General features: G+C 39.5%; 1 protein-coding gene across 1 annotated transcript in view; it reads left to right on the top strand.

The window, feature by feature from the left end:
- The window catches only part of LOC141499677 (uncharacterized), a 74,309-nt gene that overhangs the window by 35,513 nt on the left and 19,550 nt on the right, over positions 1–19,246 (top strand). The window contains 3 exon segments of the mRNA XM_074202325.1: positions 8,698–8,824; positions 9,254–9,349; positions 11,450–12,649. Of these exon segments, the coding sequence (XP_074058426.1) occupies positions 8,698–8,824; positions 9,254–9,349; positions 11,450–12,649 (1,423 nt within the window).

The following is a 19,246-nucleotide window of genomic DNA, read 5'->3' as shown; positions in this document are numbered from 1 at the left end:
TGAGTCCTTTACCTGAAGATCAAACTTTCTGTTCAGCTCTGGCCATTCCAACAGGAACATTTGAAATTCCCCTGGTTCATTGAAAGTCCATCTTTTTCCCTGGAAGAGGATGTGTGGTTTTGCTGGGTAGTTGCATTCTGAGCTATTTTGTCTTTTTTTTTTTTTTTTTAGGTTTTGCAAGGCAAATGGGGTTAAGTGGCATGCCCAAGGCCACACAGCTAGGTAATTACTAAGTGTCTGAGACTGGATTTGAACCCAGGTACTCCTGACTCCAGGGCCAGTGCTTTATCCACTACGCCACCTAGCAGCCCCCCCTGAGCTATTTTGTCTTATGGGCTATTACATTCCAAGCCCTAGGACCCTTTAATGTAGTTGCTAAGTCCTGTGTGATTCTGACTGCAGCTCCATGATATTTGAATTGTGTCCTTCCGGCTGCTTGTAATATTTTCTTTTTGACTTGGGAGTTCTGGAACTTGGCTATAATATTCCTGTGGGTTGGTTTTTTTGGATCTCTTTCCAGGGGAGATCAGTGGATTCTTTCAATTTCTATTTTGCCCTCTGCTTCTAGGATATCTGGGCAGTTTTCCTGTAGGAATTCTTTAAAAATGATGTCAAAGCTCTTTTCCTGATCATTAATTTCAGGTATCCCAATCATTTTTAAATTATGTTTCCTGAATCTGTTTTCTAGATCTGTTGTTTTTTCAATGAGATATTTCACATTTTCTTCTAATTTTTCATTCTTTTAGTTTTGAAGTATTGTGTCTTGACTTCTTGTAAAGTCAGCAACTTCCTTCATCTCCATTCTACATCTGAAGGATTGTTTTCCTCAGGGAGCTTTCTTATCTCTTTTGCCATCTGGCCATTTCTGCTTTTTAAAGCATTCTTCTCCTCAATAATTTTTTGAACTGTTTTATCCATTTGACCTAAGCTGGTTTTTAGCATGCTATTTTCTTCAGCATTTTTTTGGATCTCCCTGACTAAGTTGCGGACTTCATTTTCATGTTTTTCTTGCATCTCTCTCATCTTTTTTCCCAATTTTTCTTCTATCTCCCTCACTTGATTTTCAAAATCTTTTGAGCTCTGTCAGCCTGAGCCCAATTTCTGGGTTTTTTTTGGAGTCTTTAGTTGCAGGAGCTTGGACTTCTTCATCTTCTGACTGAGTATTTTGATCTTTCTTGGGATCATAGGCAAAGCATTTCTCAATAGTGTTCCTCATTTTTCTCTGTTTACTCATTTCCCCAGCCTGTGCCTGTTCTTTGGTTGCTTCCTAAGCTTTTGAGTATTATTGGGACATCCCCCCCTCCCAAGGATCTCAGTGTGTCCTCCCTCCTGGCCTGTGAATGACCACAAGTGCATCCCTCCTCCATGGGGCTGGGGGGGGGGGCCTAGACTGCTATCAGTATCTGAATGTGGACAGAGCCCCAGAGTACTGTTCCATGGACAGAGAACAGACCTTGGAAGTCTCTGTCTACTCCCCTACCTAGACTGAGTACTCAAGGCTGAGTTGCCTGGGGGCTCCTGCTTATCAGCTCTGCCTGTTTTCAGTTCCTGGATCTGGAGTCCTGCTGCTGCTCAATGAGTGTCCTGAGGGCTAGGCTTCCTGTGCTCCCTCTGGCAAAGGCAGCCCCCATCTTCCAAGTTGTGCCTGGTGCTCATCTTCTCTTCTAGTCAGGAAACTGTCCCCACTGTCCTGAGCCATGGCTCCCAGGCACCCTGGGGTTGCCTCTGCGAGGCTCAAGTTCCTTCACTCTGGTGGGTGGCTCCTCTAACTTCATGTAGCTGAGCCATTCCACTATTTTCCAGGTTACCTTGGGCTGGAGAACTGCCTTACTGGATCCCTCCATGGGTTCTGTTTCTCAAAAATCTAGTTAGAGTCCTTATTTTATAAGTTTTGAGAGAGAGCACCTAAGAGAGACTCTTCTCCTGTTGCCATCTTGGCTCCGCCCCTCCTTTTGTCTTTTGTCTTTTTTTTTTAAGTTTTGCAAGGCAAATAGGGTTAAGTGGCCACACAGCTAGTTAATTATTAAGGGTCAGGTACTCCTGACTCCAGGGCAAGTGCTTTATCACTGTACCACCTAGCTGCCCCTCAAGTCTTTTGTCTTAACTGTGGTACCTGCCCACAGGCAATAATATACGCAGACCCTAGTCTTTGTAATGTAAATTCACAATTCTTTCTTCAAGGTCTTCCAAAAACTCCCATATCCCTCATAATTCCCCATTTTTTTTTTAGGTTTTTTTTCACAAGGCAAATGGGGTTAAGTGGCTTGCCCAAGGCTACTCAGCTAGGTAATTAAGTGTCTGAGGCCAGATTTGAACTCAGGTACTCGTGAATCCAAGACCAGTGCTCTATCCAACTGTGCCACCTAGCCACCTGCCATTTTCTTTTTTTAATAAGAATTTGGGTTCCACACTTTATCAGTGATTTCTTTCTTAAATCACAATCCTTGTTATTGACAAGACTACTGACTTTTCTTCTATCAAGATTTTTACTTCCTTATCATGAACCCACCCTATTTTCCAGGTTTGCAAACTTTCTGATGTCCCTTCTTATTTCTTTTACTGCTTGTCTGTTGTCATCTATCTTTTAAGCAGCAATGTGACAGATTTAATTTACTACCTTCTCCAACCAATAGATTGTCTAATACAACTCTGTGTTGAGTAATTCTCTCTAGTTTGCATGACCTAGCCAACCAGCCAGTCCAGGGTCCTTGGTGTCCAATTGGCAATTGTTTCCATTACAGCTTAGAATCTAATCAGGATATAAATTGGATTTCCATAGCCCTAACTCCCATCTGTCCCCAGTAGTAGGCCCATAAGTCTAGATAACATTTCCCTGAGCAATCCTTCTAGATGGGTATATGCAGTGGTAATCATAATTTTCTTCAACTATAATGCATCCTGACAAGGAATCCAGGTACCATCATTACATTTCACATGAGTCTCAGTCTACCTAACTGTAAGTTGTACAGTCCAGAATAAGTATCCTGTTTCTGGATATAAGTCCACAAACATTTGCCACTTCCCAGGAAAATGTCTTGTCCAAACTGGTATAAACAATAGTCACCCCTAGCTGATTTAGTCATAAGCCACTGTTGTAGGGGCAGCTAGGTGGTGCAGTAGATAGAGCACCAACCCTGGAGTCAGGAGTACCTGAGTTCAAATCTGGCCTAGGGCACTTAATAATTGCCTAGCTGTGTGACTTTGGGCAAGTCACTTAACCCCATTGCCTTGCAAAAACTAAAAGAAAAAAATAAGCCCCCTTTTGTTCTCTCCTCTGGACCAGTGACTTATGCTACAATGCACCCTTGACCAGGAACTGAGAATCTAGGCTGGACTCAGGGGCACTGGCACCCAAGGCCAGTTGTCAAACTATTGTGGATAACACTGCAAGTCCAACAGTTAGTCATACTAAAAGATTGGGTAATGACTTCTGTCAGCTAGATTCTTTTCCCGCCATTATTTATCCCCTATTCTCTAAATCAGAGATAGGACTCTCCCTGGTAGGTTATAATCCTGCCATCCAATAATGTTGACCTCCTTTTCTTTATTGGAGCACATATGCCTCTCTTCCTCCTTTCCATAAGGGAAGGGGCATAAGGATGGGTGTCATACAGATCCCCTGAGTAAACAATGTACATACAGGCAAGAGATGGTGGAGATGAATTGTCTCTCCTTGTCTCTTCTCTTCTACCCTGTAGTCATCTGGATGTCCTTCTGTATCCTTTGAATCTCTTCCAAAAAGGTCCTCTCCAACATAGGTGACTTGCTGAGACCTTCTTTTCTAGTGTGGAAACTCCTTCACACTCAGATCAAAATAGATTTTCATCATTAGAGAATGAGATTCTGTAGCTCATTACAATTTGCACTTTGCTTTACTGTCATATTGACATACATACTTCACTTTAGCACAATAAACTTCCATAAGTATTTCACTACATGAGTAACTCCACTGAGCAATAACCACATTAACTTAAGCTTGTAATAGTCTTAACCTTTTGTTCTCATTACAATGACGACTGGAACATCCTTAACCAAAATGGATTTTTTTCCAAAATATTCCCAAATATACCATAGATTTTCCTTTTGCAGATGTACTTATCTAACTCACAAACCTTTCCATAAACTAGATAATGAAACTGTAATTGTCCTAAAAATTTCCATTCTTCTCTTTATCTCAATATCCCCCTAACATAAAAATTAAGGAATCTTAATTCCTATCTAAACATGTAGCTGTCAGCAGGTGTCAGAGTCACACACCTAACCTATCTGGCTATCAAATCCAATTGACCTAAAACTTCTTTTTCAGATTTGCTTAGTTACTGTAAAGATCCAGGACATCAAAGGAAAATTCCTTTATAGATATAATTTTTGACTGTCAGTGTCCAAGCAAAGGTCATGCAGGTTGTCAGATGTCCTAGGCCAGATTTATTCTGCCAGGTGAGACATTATCCAAATGTCACTTTGGGGAAGTCAGGTCTGAAAGGGTCCAACTTCAGACCACACTGAAAAGCTACCCTTTAAACTGTATACCCCAACACCTGAGATCTTCAGCCCCTCAGCTTCTTTGGCTCTAAGAACACATTGACCCACTAATACTTCCTTCTTGCTGTCCATCCTAGTATCTGACATAAAAAGAGAAACTTGATTAAAAGTTCTATGATCTAATATCATAATTTTAGCTAATTAGAATTTCAAGTGAGTCCAATTCCCTAAATTCCCATTTAATGGGGCCCCAATTAATGAATCCCCTACTTAAATCTCTGAGTGTCCTTCCTGGGTCCTTGTTAACCAGGAATTCTAACTATTTCTGGCCCTGCATGCCTATCATCTTCCTCTTACTCAAGGCCTCTGATCTCCAGACCCACATCCCTTTGTTTGAAATCATATCTACTTTATCTCTATATAAAGATGTTATTTCAAATTACCCTTGACTATCTTACCCTCCTTGTATCCTGTTGTATTTTTCAACAAATAAATAGCCCCTTTGGGTATGAGATTGCCCATCTCCTAAATTCTCAAAGAACAATCAGCTAAATATTGTCACAGAAAAATCTCCAATAATCTTTCTTGTGTTCTTTCTCATATTACATAGGTGCTTTTAATTCAAAGCAAACAACCACAGTTTTGGAATGTATATCTACTTAAAATATTCTCAGTTTACAAATATAGCTAGAAACTTCTATACATAAACTTGTTTAGCTAATAGACATCCATCCTTAACATACAAAGTATTACTTTCAGAGTTCTTTCAAACCATTAGAACAAGATGACTTTAAATTTCCCAACATGTATTTTTAATTCCAATATATATGAACCCACAAATCTATCCCAGAGTTGAGCATGATTTTTGATATTTCACTTATTATCCCTTCAAAGCAATCACATGTTAATTCCAGGCTTTAATATTACAAATATTCAAATAGCTTATATGTTCAGATGAGATAATATAATCCCTCTGCCATTACAAAAGAATACCACATAACTGATAAATGCATCTTTCTCATCAATAAGTTACCTTACAGTGGGACCACACTAATTTCAATCATCCGTCAGAGCCCCCCATATCTGTTATAACCAGATCCTCCAAGAATCTAATCTCATACATATGATACATTTAAAACCCCAATGCTTATTTATGCCATGGTTATTAATCCAATGGCAAAAGACCAAATCATTTGATGAAATCTCAGTTTATTTAGTTTACTATCCATCCTACAACTAAACTTTCCATCAGTTTAGTTTGGTAAAAGCTTCAGAATACCTTATACAAAGAATCCAATACTCACATTCCAAAAACTCCATCCAAAATAAAAATACAGTTGTCATCATTAGGCTTAACATCAAAACAAATTAGAGTTAATAAATCCTCTCCTTAAATGTCCTTCACAACTCTTTCCTGTGTTTTCTTTTTCCCTAATGAAATCAGTAAATATCTGTGATAATAATTTTGCATTTTTCTTCTTAGTAACACAATACCACTTTCCTTTAATTCAAAGGTGTTTCTATAGAGTTTAAAATCCCAAATCAATTTAACAGTCTAGGTTATTTAATTCCTCCCATTCCATACCTATTTTTTCAGAATGTAACAACACTAATTCCCCTATTTTAAAACCCTCAGAGTGATTCCCTTAACTCCAGTTCAGACTTGGGTCAATCTTAAAAATAACTTTTATACCAAGAGGCCAGAACAGAGGCATTAATTAAACATGATTTCCTTTCAATAAACGTGTCTCCCAACCCCTGTTTTTTTTCTTTTATATTTTCTCCCTTTCTCAACCAGATACCACCTCACCTGTGATGCAGTCTTTCCCTTTAAGGCTAACAACTTGGAATCTCCAGACACACCCCCCCCCCATTTCCACAGGCTGGGAACTCCTCAGCTGAACTCAGTTTAGAGTTCAAGTCTTAACAAGATAGGAGATGGGATCAAGACTACTATGTGTCCAACCTATCATTCCCTTAGGGTGAAAGCATGGGTTCCTTCTCAGACAGTTATAAGAATAAGAAATCTTCCTTCCAATATTTCCCTTAAAAGTTCTCTCTCTTAAACTCTTCCCAAACCAGAGCTTTTTTCTCTTAAAGAGCACCCCCCCCCTCTAATTTCACACACTGACCCAGTGAGGGAGGGGCTGATCTCCATGAAGGGGACACTGCAGGGCTACTTCCTCCTCCCCCACCTTCTGAAACTCCTTTGCCCAACTCCCAGCTCCCCCACAGTTTAAAACTTAGACTTTGTCCCCAGTCCCAGAAATACCTAACCCAGACTATTTACACAAGACTGTACAGAGAACATATGAACACACAAAACACACATAACCCCTATGGGAACATTCAAACTCATTCATACACCATCCTTTATCCAATTGCTTTGCTTCCTTTCCTCTGGCATCTGGCTTCTGTGTACTGGCCACTAAGCTCCCTTGCTCCTTATGTTGACTGACAATCTTCCCCTTGTAGGCTTTAAGATTTTGGGGAAATTCCTGGAGAGAGAACCCCAAATTCCCCTCCCTCCCTTGGGGCACCCTATTATCCTCTGGCCTCCTTCAGGATAGATCTCCCATCTGGAGGACTTCTCAGTGAGCCAGGGTGCTTCTATAGTGTCCACAAAGTGAGACAGAGACCAGGACTTGATTGATTTTGGAGTTCCTTTAAGGATCCTGGGGGTTGCTGGGGTAAAAGAATATGCAAATTGGACAGTCTCTGAGTGTTCAGAGGATAGGGTTTATATAACATTTTGGGGGGGCAGTTATGAGCAAGCATGATACAAAAGCAGAGATAGCAGTTAGATACATTTTTCTGTTGGACAGGTAATTACTAATATACACAAACATAGAAAAGAACTCACATACTCCCAGGCTTCTCCCCGGCCTAGAACTTGTGGAATGTAATGTCTAAATGTTCCAGCCAAATCTGGAGAAAGTGGAGATAGTCTCTGGAGGAGTCAGGAATTTGTAGCCACAGCAAAAGGATCATTTTGTAAGTCCAAGATAGGTTCTTTGAGCCCCACCCCCACCCCAGAGTCAAACATCTGTCTTATCAATATGTTTTCAGACCTATAGGCACCTAATCAAATTTAAATTTCTTTTTTTTTTTTTTTTGGCAAGGCAATGGGGTTAAGTGGCTTGCCCAAGGCCACACAGCTAGGTAATTATTAAGTGTCTGAGGCAGGATTTGAACTCAGGTACTCCTGACTTCAGGGCTAGTGCTCTATCCACTGCGCCACCTGGCCGCCCCTTCAAATTTATGTTTTTAAGGAGTTTCTCAGAGTTCAGAAAAGTGTCGAGGATCTCTCTTGTACAAGGATTACACAAATGTTAATGCTGTGCTTCAGTTCTGTCCACCACCTCGTGGTTCATACCCCCAGACATTTTAATCACTCTCAGTTCCAAACCCCAGGCCAATCTTCTCTGGAATCTCTGAGATATTCCCCCCTGCTCCCCACCCCCTCAGAGAACACCAAGAAAGTGTCTTTTAAATCAAGCTGTTTGCATGCCTTATTTTCTTGTGTTCTTCTGGGAAAATACAGAAAAGATTTACATTATATTCCAAATGAACCCCCAAATTGTTATAAATGGCTCATGAATACAGAGTATTTAAATGTGGTTAAATTATTTTTTTATTAAGGCATCTTAATAAATGGCACACCTCTCTCAAGGGGAGAGGGACATGGAAATCCAGAACTGCTAGGTATTATATGCACTTTGAAAGGTTTTATTCCTGTTCCTCTATGCCAATCATTGGCTGTTGTCACAAATCTAATTGATAGTTGTCCCCATATGTTTTCCCTGCCCTGATCATAAACAGCTACCTCCTTGAGCATTCCCAAAGGAGAACAGAGACAGACCCTAGGTTAATCTCAGAACTGGGTGCGGCAGTCCTTATCTAATCTCTATAATGTATACTAACAATTCTCCCTTCACATTATTGTGGAACCCAAAGATCCCCATATTACTCACAACCTACTTCAGAATAATAAAACATACTTTTCCCCTGATTCCATAGGGAGTCCTGTTTCAGCTTTATTCCAATTGATTTAGATTTTCCTAAGAAAGGTTTCAAATATTGATTCTGCCACCCAAAAGGTGTGACTTTTAACCAATCCCCTTTGTGCTTATTTCCTATCAGTTGATCAGGGATAGACTAGAGGAATTTTAAAATGTCCTTCAGCTCTATGTTCTATGACTTTTGATAATTTAGGAGTTGGTGACTTTCAAGGATGTGGCTTTGGACTTCACCTTAGAGGAATGGGGCCTCTTGGACTATCCTCAGAAGGAGTTGTACAAAGAGGTCATGTTGGAGAATGCCTGGAACCTGCTCTCTGTGGGTAAGGACACTTGGTCTGATAATTCTGTCTCCATTCCCTAGAGGGCATTTGTCATGTATTAGAAAGAGAAAAATGCTGTTCTGTGTCAAAGGGGCAGGGGCTTCCTGCTGTCCAGATGTCCTATAAAAGACCTTTGCCTCTCATGATAGGATCCTGAGGATTTCCTTTGTTGTTCCTGAAGCTCTAGGTAGCTTCAATTCAGACATGAATTCAATGTGGAGGCATCTCAGATGTGGAACTAAACTCAAAGGTTATTAAGTCCAACCTCTACCTGATGATCAGCACTAATGGGGAGTAGAAATTCATTCCTTTGCACATAATGGATTCATTCTTAAAATGGGGCAGCTCTGTATCCAGAGCCCTTTCCCTAAAGAGAACTAAAGTACAAGTTTCCCTCCCAGCTCTTCCCTAACTATTCCTCATGGCCAGGGTTTCCAGTTCCCAGGGATGATGTGATCTCTTATTTTGAGGAAAAGGGAGCACCATGGATGCTGGAACAAGGAGACCTGAGGAACCTCTGTCCAGGTAAGTGAGGTGAAAGCAGGTAGAAGAGAGCTGGGATTACAAGAGACTTTTATGTATTGAGGGGGAGCAAGTAGTTGATTTCAGGTTTTTTTGTCTTGGAATTCTTAGTCAGATATGTTAGCAGTAGTTTCCTGGGCCAGTCCCTGAATCAGTGAACCTCAGTTTCCTCAACTGTAAAATGAGAGAGTTGGACTCCCTGGTCTTTGAGCTTCCTTGAATGGATCAATCTTTGATCTTATAAGATGTTATTATTTAGAATTTGTGGGCATGATCTTTCTTGAAAATGGTAAAAGAGGTCAGGCTACACAATAGCATTAAGTGTCTGATGCATGCTAAGCCTAAGCACTGGGGACAAAGAGGAAAGGGCCTTCTGCTTTCTGGGAACCCAGTCTGGAAAGGCAGAGGACAATCTGAAATGCTATGTAGAAACCCTCTATTGACAGAACAGATTGGAGCAGCTCAAGAGCCCTGAAGGCCCTAGAGATAGGAGGCCTGGAAAGGGCTGAGTCAGGAGGTGGAACACAAAGGAGACCCTGGAACTACATTGTAGTATTATGGATTTAAAAAGCCTGGAAAAATAGGAAAGGGATTGCTTTAGCAGCCTTAGAGAAGATTTCATATTTGATCCTTTGCTTGTTGAGTAGATGGCCACATGATCAAATGAGAGCCTATTTTACAGATGAAGAAACTGAGGCAAACAGAACTCTATGACCATGGGATTGGTCTTTTCTACTCAGGGTCCAGCATATTATTCACTGTGCTTGCAGCTACACTTTGGTTTTTAAACAGAACACTATGTAAAGGACCACGCATGTGTGGAGTGAAAAATGGAAGCGCTAGTTAAACTCATTTGCTGAGGGATGGAAATGCATGTTTTTGTTTGTTATCTTCTTAACCAGTCAATACAATGAATTGCTGGTTATTCCATAAAAGGTTTATTTTAGTATGAACTCATGATAAGTAGTATATTAAAGTTTAAAAAGGATTGAAACCCAATTATACATATTTCTTGTTGCTGTTTCTTTACAATGTTTATTTTTAAAATCACCTTGTGAAGGATAGAATTTTTTCATACTTACATTTCATTTTTGACCTGCTGGCAATCCAGCCACCCAGAAAGTTTGCTGAGTGACTAGTCTACATTGCCAAACCATTCTTTTGAGAACCTGTCCAGGAGACAAATAGTCATATCAGTGGAAAATAGGTTCCAATAAGGAAGGTCCATGAGAATTTACACATAAAGAATCATCCTGAAAGTCTGTAAACAATTTGTATTTGATCAGAAGCAGATCTGTCATCATGGCATGTTCCCCAAAAGCATTCCATCTCTGATTGTGATGGTTTGGAATCACTGCAGAAAGAATCCTACTATGGTAGAAACAGACACAAGCTCCTTGTCTGAAAGAAAAATATCATTATAGCACAAGGAGCCTTCTAGTATTTGTGCATCAAATGGCATAGGTTTTATGAAGAAAAGATGGAAAGTTCAGACACTGGAAATAAAGGTGAAGCAGCAAGATTTGAAATAGAAACAATTTCTCTGTTACTGTGGATAGTAACAAGATTAGAGTCCAGTCACAAGATCAGAGTTCTGATTCATCTGCTGCCATTTAGGTCAAGTTAATCTGATCCATTCTGAGTTCATGCTCTGAACTGTGACTGTAATGAGACTGCCAGCCCTCCCTGTGTCACAGCTTTCTGGGGGGCATGTACTGTGGTTGTGTATGAAGCTCTTTATAAACAAAATCATCCTTCATCTGTGAGTGCATATTTTTTTTAGTTTTTTTTGCCAAGGCAAATGGGGTTAAGTGACTTGTCCAAGTTCACTCAGCTAGGCAATTATTAAGTGTCTGAGGCTGAATTTGAACTCAGGTATTCCTGACTCCAGGGCTGGTGCTCTTTCTACTGCACCACCTAGCCGCACCTGAGCTTGTATATTCAGTTGATTGATTCTGCCCTTTTAAGTTTGAATAATTCTCCTTGCCTGAGTTAACAATATAAATGACTTTTCATTTCTGCCAAATGGAGGGAAGAATTTATAATTATATATGTGAGTATATGAGACTGTTTAGGTATCTTTATATTTGTTTCTTTTTGTAGGAGAGATCAAACTTGAAATAAAAGAGATCCCTGCAGAGATAAGTCTTTCCTGGGAAGAAACTCAAAAACAAAAATTTGTGAATGATGGTCCTTATAACTGGATTATACAACAGAGAATTCACACTAGGGAGAGATCTTATGAATGTAATCAATGTGGAAAGACTTTCAATCAGAAGGCACATCTTGCTGAACACGAGAGAATCCATACTGGAGAGAAACCTTGCATATACAATCACTGTGGGAAGACTTTTACAAATAATAGCAATCTTGTTTGTCATCAGTGGATCCACACTGGGGAGAGACCTTATGAATGTAATCAATGTGGAAAAACTTTCACATATAAGTCCAGATTTGTTGAACATAAGAGAGTCCACACTGGAGAGAAACCTTATGAATGTAATCAGTGTGGAAAAACATTTATTCACAAGTTTCAACTTACTCAACATCAGAGATCCCACACTGGGAAGAAACCTTATGAATGTAATCAGTGTGGAAAGACTTTCACAACAAGCTCTTATCTTCCATTACATCTGAAAATCCACACTGGAGAGAAACCTTATGAATGTAATCAGTGTGGAAAAACATTCATTCACAAGTTTCAACTTACTCAACATCAGAGATCCCACACCGGGGAAAAACCTTATGAATGTAATCAGTGTGGAAAGACTTTCACAACTAGTTCTTATCTTCCATTACATCAGAAAATCCACACTGGAGAGAAACCTTATGGATGTAATCAATGTGGAAAGACTTTCCTTCGCAAAGCCAATCTTCTGGAACATGAGAAAATCCACACTGGGGAGAAACCTAATGAATGTAATCAGTGTGGAAAGACTTTCATTCGCAAAGCCAATCTTCTGGAACATGAGAAAATCCACACTGGGGAGAAACCCTATGAATGTAATCAGTGTGGAAAGATTTTCACGACAAGCTCTTACCTTCCGTTGCATCAGAAAATCCACACTGGAGAGAAGCCTTATGAATGTAATCAGTGTGGAAAGAATTTCCTTCGCAAGGCCAATCTTCTGGAACATGAGAAAATCCACACTGGGGAGAAACCTTATGAATGCAATCAGTGTGGAAAGACTTTTATTCGCAAGGCTAATCTTCTTGAACATGAGAGAATCCACACTGGGGAGAAACCTTATGAATGTAATCAGTGTGGTAAAGCCTTCAGGCAAAAGTCAGCCCTTAATGTTCATCTGAGAATTCATGCTAGAGGGACATCTTGATGATGATAATGATGTTTGTCCTTGGTTCTGGAAGAAGATCAAGACATCAGGGAGGTGGCAACATGACAAGCACAGTTGGATTTGAATTGGGGGGGGGGCTTCACCAGCCTCACTTTCTCCTCTAGAATCAAGGGTTAGATCTCTGACCCTGAAGTCAGGAGGGACACTTACTACCTGTTATATGACCTTGGGTACTCCACTTCACCCAGACTGTCTCATATCCAGGGCCATCTCCAGTCTTCCTGATCTATATCTGCCTCTGGACCCAGATGACTGGAGGAGCAAGTGAGACTTAGCACAGCCTCCCCTCACTCAAATCTAATTCATGTGCTTATCATCCTATCACCTCCCTGATAGAAATCTAATGAGGAAAGTCATTCAAATGCAGGACAGAGCATCTTAACAGAAAAGTCACTCAGGCTATAAACCTTACTGTGGACTCTATGTGGGAAGGCCTGCAGCCAGAGATCACTTCTTATTTTACAACAAAGGAAACATCCTGAAGAAGCTTTATTAATGTGCTCCATGGGATATGCCTTTCTTTTGGCAGATGAGGTTGCTGATCTAGGGCTAAATTTCAGTAAGGAGACAGAGCTAAAAGGCATAAAGGGAAAAGTAAACAGGAGGAAATGAATGAATGAATGAATGAAAGAAATTGTCCATTTCAAAGAAGTCTGATCTCATACAGGTATTTGCTTCTCTGGAAATGTGATAGAACCCAGATTTTATAGTTGGTCTTATTCATTCCCCTATTAGCTGTATGAGATTCTACTTTGGAATTAAGAACCACATTTTATAAGAAACTGAACTCTAATACAACAATGGATTTTTTTCAAAGTTACTGTTCATTTCCTTTTTCCTGGAGTAATAGAAAATAATTCAAGAATATTTCCAGAGGAATATGTCCAGAAGAGAAGATATTGAGCAGGGATAAGATGGTCATCCCCAAGTGTTTGAAGCCTTATTTGTAAAAAGACTTAGACAAGTCCAAGTTGACACAACTAGTAGTTGAGGGACAATTTTCATTTCATTAGGGTTAGGTCTATGGAGAAGTACAGTGGTGCCTCTGGAAGTAAGAGGCTTCCCCTTCCTTGGAGGTCCCCAAGCAGAGACTAGCAGACAACATGGTTCAGACATAGAAGGGATTATTGTTTAGTTAGGAGCTGGAGTAGATAACTAAGATAATTGGAACTCAGTCTGTGATTCTGGGCTATCAGCCCCCATGTTTGAAAATCAAAAAGATGTTTCCTCTGCCCAGTCTTTCAAAGAGGAGAGGAAGAGAGCAGGAGGAAATATCCTAGAACCCAAAGACTACATATGCTACTTGTTTAATGTGAGTTTTAATATAGTGTTAATTCTGGAGGTTTCAGGGACAGGTATGGAATTCCATGACCTTGATCTTGTTAAATGACATGATATAGGAAGCCAGTGTAGGCCCTGGGCCCTAAAGATGGCACTGCTCCCAAAACCTTCCAATATGAACTGAAATAGCTAAAAAAAAACCCCTCAAAACCTCTGCCTTTGGAGGCAGCTAGGTGGCACAGTGGATAGAGCACTGGCCCTGGAGTCAGGAGGATCTGAGTTCAAATCCAGTCTGACATTTAATAATTGCCTAGCTGTGTGACCTTGGGCAAGTCACTTAACCTCATTGCCTTAAATAAAAAGAAAATAAAAAAAAAAACCCTCTGCCTGAAGAAGGAAACCTGAGGTTTGATCTCTTAAGGATAAGGACTGCAGTAACCAGCATAAAAATCCCACCTAAAAGAGACATTTTGAGATGAGAGAAGTCCCTTTGCCAACTTCCAGCAGATGAGAATTAACAGGAAAGGTTACACTCTGGAGTCATTTCCAGGCTTTAGGAAGTGAGGGAGTAATCATAATACCAGGTCTCCCTCATCCCCAACCAAGTAGAGAAACCTCAGAAAAATAAAGTGAGAGAAAAAGCAAGTGTACTTAATTCACTGTGTGTTCAGATTACCATTGACTCTGTCTCTGGAATGGATTGCGTTTTTTACCATTATCCTAAGTCCATCAGAAAAGTTGCTTCAGTACCCCCCCCCCCCAGTTCAAATTGTCAATTGTATTTCCCTTCATTTTATTCTGTCCTACTCCCATTCTATTCCCTCTTTCCTTTTACCCTATCCCTCCTCAAAAGTAGGTTGTACCTGACTACTATACTTGCCCAAGATCTTCCCTCCTTTCTATTACCTACACCCCTTCTGTCCTCAGTTCCCTTTCTCCCATCCCTTTCCTCTTTTTTCTTCTATATAGTATGATAGATTACTATTCCCTATTGGGTTATTTCCTCTCTGAGCTATATTTGATGGTCATGTAGGTTTACTCATTTCCCCTCATCTTACCCCTTCCACCCTATCACAAAAGCTTTTTCTTCACTCCTTTCTCTTTCTCCCCAGAACATTCATTCCTATTTCATCAATTGACTCCACCTTTACATATACCTTCATATTCAGCTCTCTCCTGTGCCTTATCTATATATGCACCTTCTAACTGCTTTAATAAATGATAAGGCTCATAAAAGTTATCAGTATCTTCCTCCCTGGAAAGAGTACACTCAGTTCAACAACATTGAATTCCTCATAATTTGCCCTTCCTGCCTACTCTCTGCTTCACCTGAGTCCTGAAATTGAAGATGAAATTTTTTCCCCCCCAGTTAGTTCAAAAGGAAAGTTTGAAAGTCCCATATTTCTGGGGATTGTGTCTCTAAAGGGATTCTATGATGTGTGTCCTTTTAGTCAGCAGGACTACTCCCCACAAGGGATCAGAAAATGAATAAAAAGCTTAATAGATATGTCTGTAATTCATATAAATTTAGACAAAATTATAGTACCTTTTTTGTAATGGGAAAGATCTGGAAACTAAAGTAGTAGTCACCAGTTTGCATGGCTAAACACATTTTACAGATAGATGGTGATAAAAGATGGTTTCAGAAAAACCAAGAAAGGCTTATGAATGAATGCAGTGCAAAATAAGAACCAGGAGAACAGGTTGTCCAAGAACAAAATTATTAAAATAAACCATTTTTGAAAGCCTTATGAATTTTCAACAACTCTGACCAATCCTGGTTCCAAAGGAGCAAGGATATAGAATGCTGTCCACATCAGAGGATACACTAAAAATTCAGAATGAAGATTGTATTTGGGCATCACCAATGTGGCAGATTTGCTTGACTTGTGTCTATTGCCCTTGTTTTGGTTTTCTTTATTCAGGGTAGTAGAAGAACGAGTGAGAGGAGATGGGAGGAAGAAAAAACATTCTTGATAATTGAAGTAAGTTTTATTTTAAAATGTTTATTAAAAAACAACTGAAACAGTCCATTGTTAATAGTCTTAAATTCTCATTAATTTAGAAAGTGGATTCATAGGATGGCACAGCATGGCTTTGTGAGGTACAGGAATCTGAGATGGTACCCGTAAATCTAGATTGCTCCATATTGCTAAAGTTATTTTACATATATATATGGGAAGGGAAATCACAATCATTTTGGGGGCTTGAGTGCTTTTCTCAGGACAAGCTCACCAAAATACTAGGATAAAAGTATCCTCTGAATCTATGGGCATGGTTAATTTGATTGTTTGGTCTTGAGCTTACATTGTATAGAGAACAACAGCTTACATAGTTTTCTGATTCACTTCATATGCAAGCAAGCACAGGTCATGGAAAGAATGCAGACTTGTCAAGGTTATTAACGAATTACTCCAGACAGCTTTATTTTTTCTTTCTCCCAAGCCAGACTTTCCTGGAGAAAGGTTCTCTAGAAATTAAGTTATTAGTGAATTCATTACATAGATCACATTGATCAATTTAAAAATTATAGTTATCTTGACACATGCATCCCTCAAGGTGAACTGATTCCTTGAGGCAAGTGTAGAACCGTAATTACCAGAGTAGGATTTTTACAATGGACCCTTTACAGACTAGATCAATTCTGAACTAAATTGAGATTCAGAGAACCATGACTAGGGGCAGAATAAGGACCCAGGCAAGTTAATATTATCTTCTCACAGGATAAGTCACCTTGGACTGCATCTTAGCTTACAATGGTATGTGGAACACATCTTTCCATTCCCTCTTCATAGACTGGGGATACTTTTTCATTATTTCCATTGCATTGGTAGGACTTATTGTTTCTGTATTGCATTATAAAATTTAACCAATATTTCTCCTCCCTCCTGGAATTTGTAGCCTTGGTCTTTCTTGATGGTAATCTGTGAATTCTTTCAATTGGAGCTTAAGCTTAAAAGGTACCGAAGTCCTGACCAATTCTCTTTTTTTTTATTTCCTTTAAGTCTATGTTCAGGTTACCCCCACCACCCCACCCCTAATTCCAATCCTAACTGTTCTTCTCAGAGCCCTTTGAACCTTTAGTTGTCTTCAAATCTTGCCTTTCAGTTCTGTTTGTTTTCTATTCCCTTAGCCTCCACTACCTATTTTAACAGAGGAGTTGGGTGATTCTAGTCCTTCATTTTAGAAGATCAAAATGACATAACCATGTTTGAGACAAATGACAGTGTGTCCAACTGGCTGATGTGACCAATATGAGCTTGAATCCTCTACCACAGGTCAGGCACAAATAGTCCATGTGAACACTTGGTGTAGGTACTCTAAACTTACATATGTCACATTTCCTTTGAGCTGCTTCCATTCTACCTTCCTCATTGAAGGCAGCACCGTCACTGATGAGGGCATGCCATGCTGGACAGTCCTGCACCAGTGTCTCCCATGCTGTAGGATCAATTCTAAAGGTCTTTGATGAGACCTTCCAGGTGTCTCAGTATCACTTTTTTTTTTAGTTTTTTTGCAAGGCAAATGAGGTTAAGTGGCTCACCCAAGGCCACACAGCTAGGTAATCATCAAGTGTCTGAGACCTGATTTGAACCCAGGTACTCCTGACTCCAGGGCCAGTGCTTTATCCACTGCACCACCTAGCTGCCCCTCAGTATTACTTCTGACAGTCTTGTGAGTGCTTGCTCTGTGGGAGTTCTCTATAGACTTGTCCTTTTGATAATTTATTTGTCTGGCATTCTAAAAAATATTCCCAGTCCACCGTAATTGCCCTCTCTGTAGTAATGTTAGAATGCTCTGCAGTTTAGCTTGAAAGAAGACCTGTGTCTGTTATCTTCTGCCAGGTGATCTTCAGAATCTTCCTAAGACAATTTAAATGGAAGCGATTCAGTTTCCTCACATGGTACTGGTAGACTGTCCAGGTTTCACAGGCTTATAGCAATGAAGTCAACACAATGGCTCTTTAAACCTTGAGGTTGGTACCTGTTCTCTCTCACTCTATTGGGATTTCCCAAATGCTGAGCTAGCTCTGGCAATTCCATTGTGCCTCACTGTCAATGTGTACCTCAATGGAAAGGATATTGCAGGTAAGTGAACCTGTCCACAGAACTCAAAACTGATGGAACACCTGGTTTTTCCTTAAACCAAAGTGAACACAAGTGACAAAGTATTAATCCATACTTTGCCACAACTCAGCTTTGGAAGCTACATTGAGGGCACAGTTATGTGTAAACAGAGCATGCACTAATACTTCTCCACTTTGGTCTTGGCTTCTAGACTTTTCAAGTTGAAGAAAAGTAAAATGTGGATTGCAAATAGATCTAAAATTAGATTTAAAATTTTTTTAATAAAATAATTTCATTTTTTCCCAATGATATTAAAACTTTTTTTATTTAAATTTAAATTTTATTTAAATTTAAATTTTATTAAATTTTAATTTAAAATTTTTAAACATTTTCTTTAAAGTTTAGAGTTCCAAGTTTATCCTTCCACACTTTCCTGAGACAGTAAACAGTCAAATATAGATTGTAGAGGAGCAATCATGGGAAACATTTCCATATTAGTCATACTGAAAGAAGACTCATAAGAAAGTGAAAAATAGTATCCTTCAGACTGTATTTAAATAATACCACTTCTTTCTCTGGAGGCAGATAATATGCTTTGTGAGAAATTATAGGGTGTTTGGTTTCCATGGAGTGTAAGAGGAGACTGTTAGTTTAAAGATCTCAGAGGTATCTACCAGAACAAAGGGTAGAGTTTCTGTTTGTTAATTAGGTTGAAAAGACAGCAACTTGTATAACAATGTGGAGTTGAGACAAAAAGAGGACCCTGACCAATCCCTGAACTGGGAGGTCTTCTTACTGGACCTGAAGTCACCTTAACCAGGGGAAGGTCAAAAATTGAATGAGTCCGAAGTTGCCCTAGGGTGTCTGACCTTTGAAAGTGAACTTGCTTATTGAGGTCCATGCATATTAGTATAGGCTCCCCATGTGGTTATTGAGGTTCATCAGCATACCATGCCTCCTTTTTTTTTGCAAATTACCAATTTTTATTTGTGTACTGAAATTTATGGATTATTTCATATTTAACATTAGAAAAAATACTTAACAGAATTAATACTTTATATAAGGAATTATGTGCAGAGAAGTGTATTTTCATCAACCTCTAGTGAAAGATTTTAGTTTTGGTGGTCATGGAAACCTACTTCTATATTTTCATTGTAATAAAGAAAAAAACTTATATAAGATATCTTGGCCTATCC

Source organism: Macrotis lagotis, chromosome X, assembly GCF_037893015.1.
Source record: "Macrotis lagotis isolate mMagLag1 chromosome X, bilby.v1.9.chrom.fasta, whole genome shotgun sequence".
Lineage (NCBI taxonomy): Eukaryota > Metazoa > Chordata > Mammalia > Peramelemorphia > Peramelidae > Macrotis > Macrotis lagotis.
This window is presented reverse-complemented; position numbering and strand designations above follow the sequence as displayed.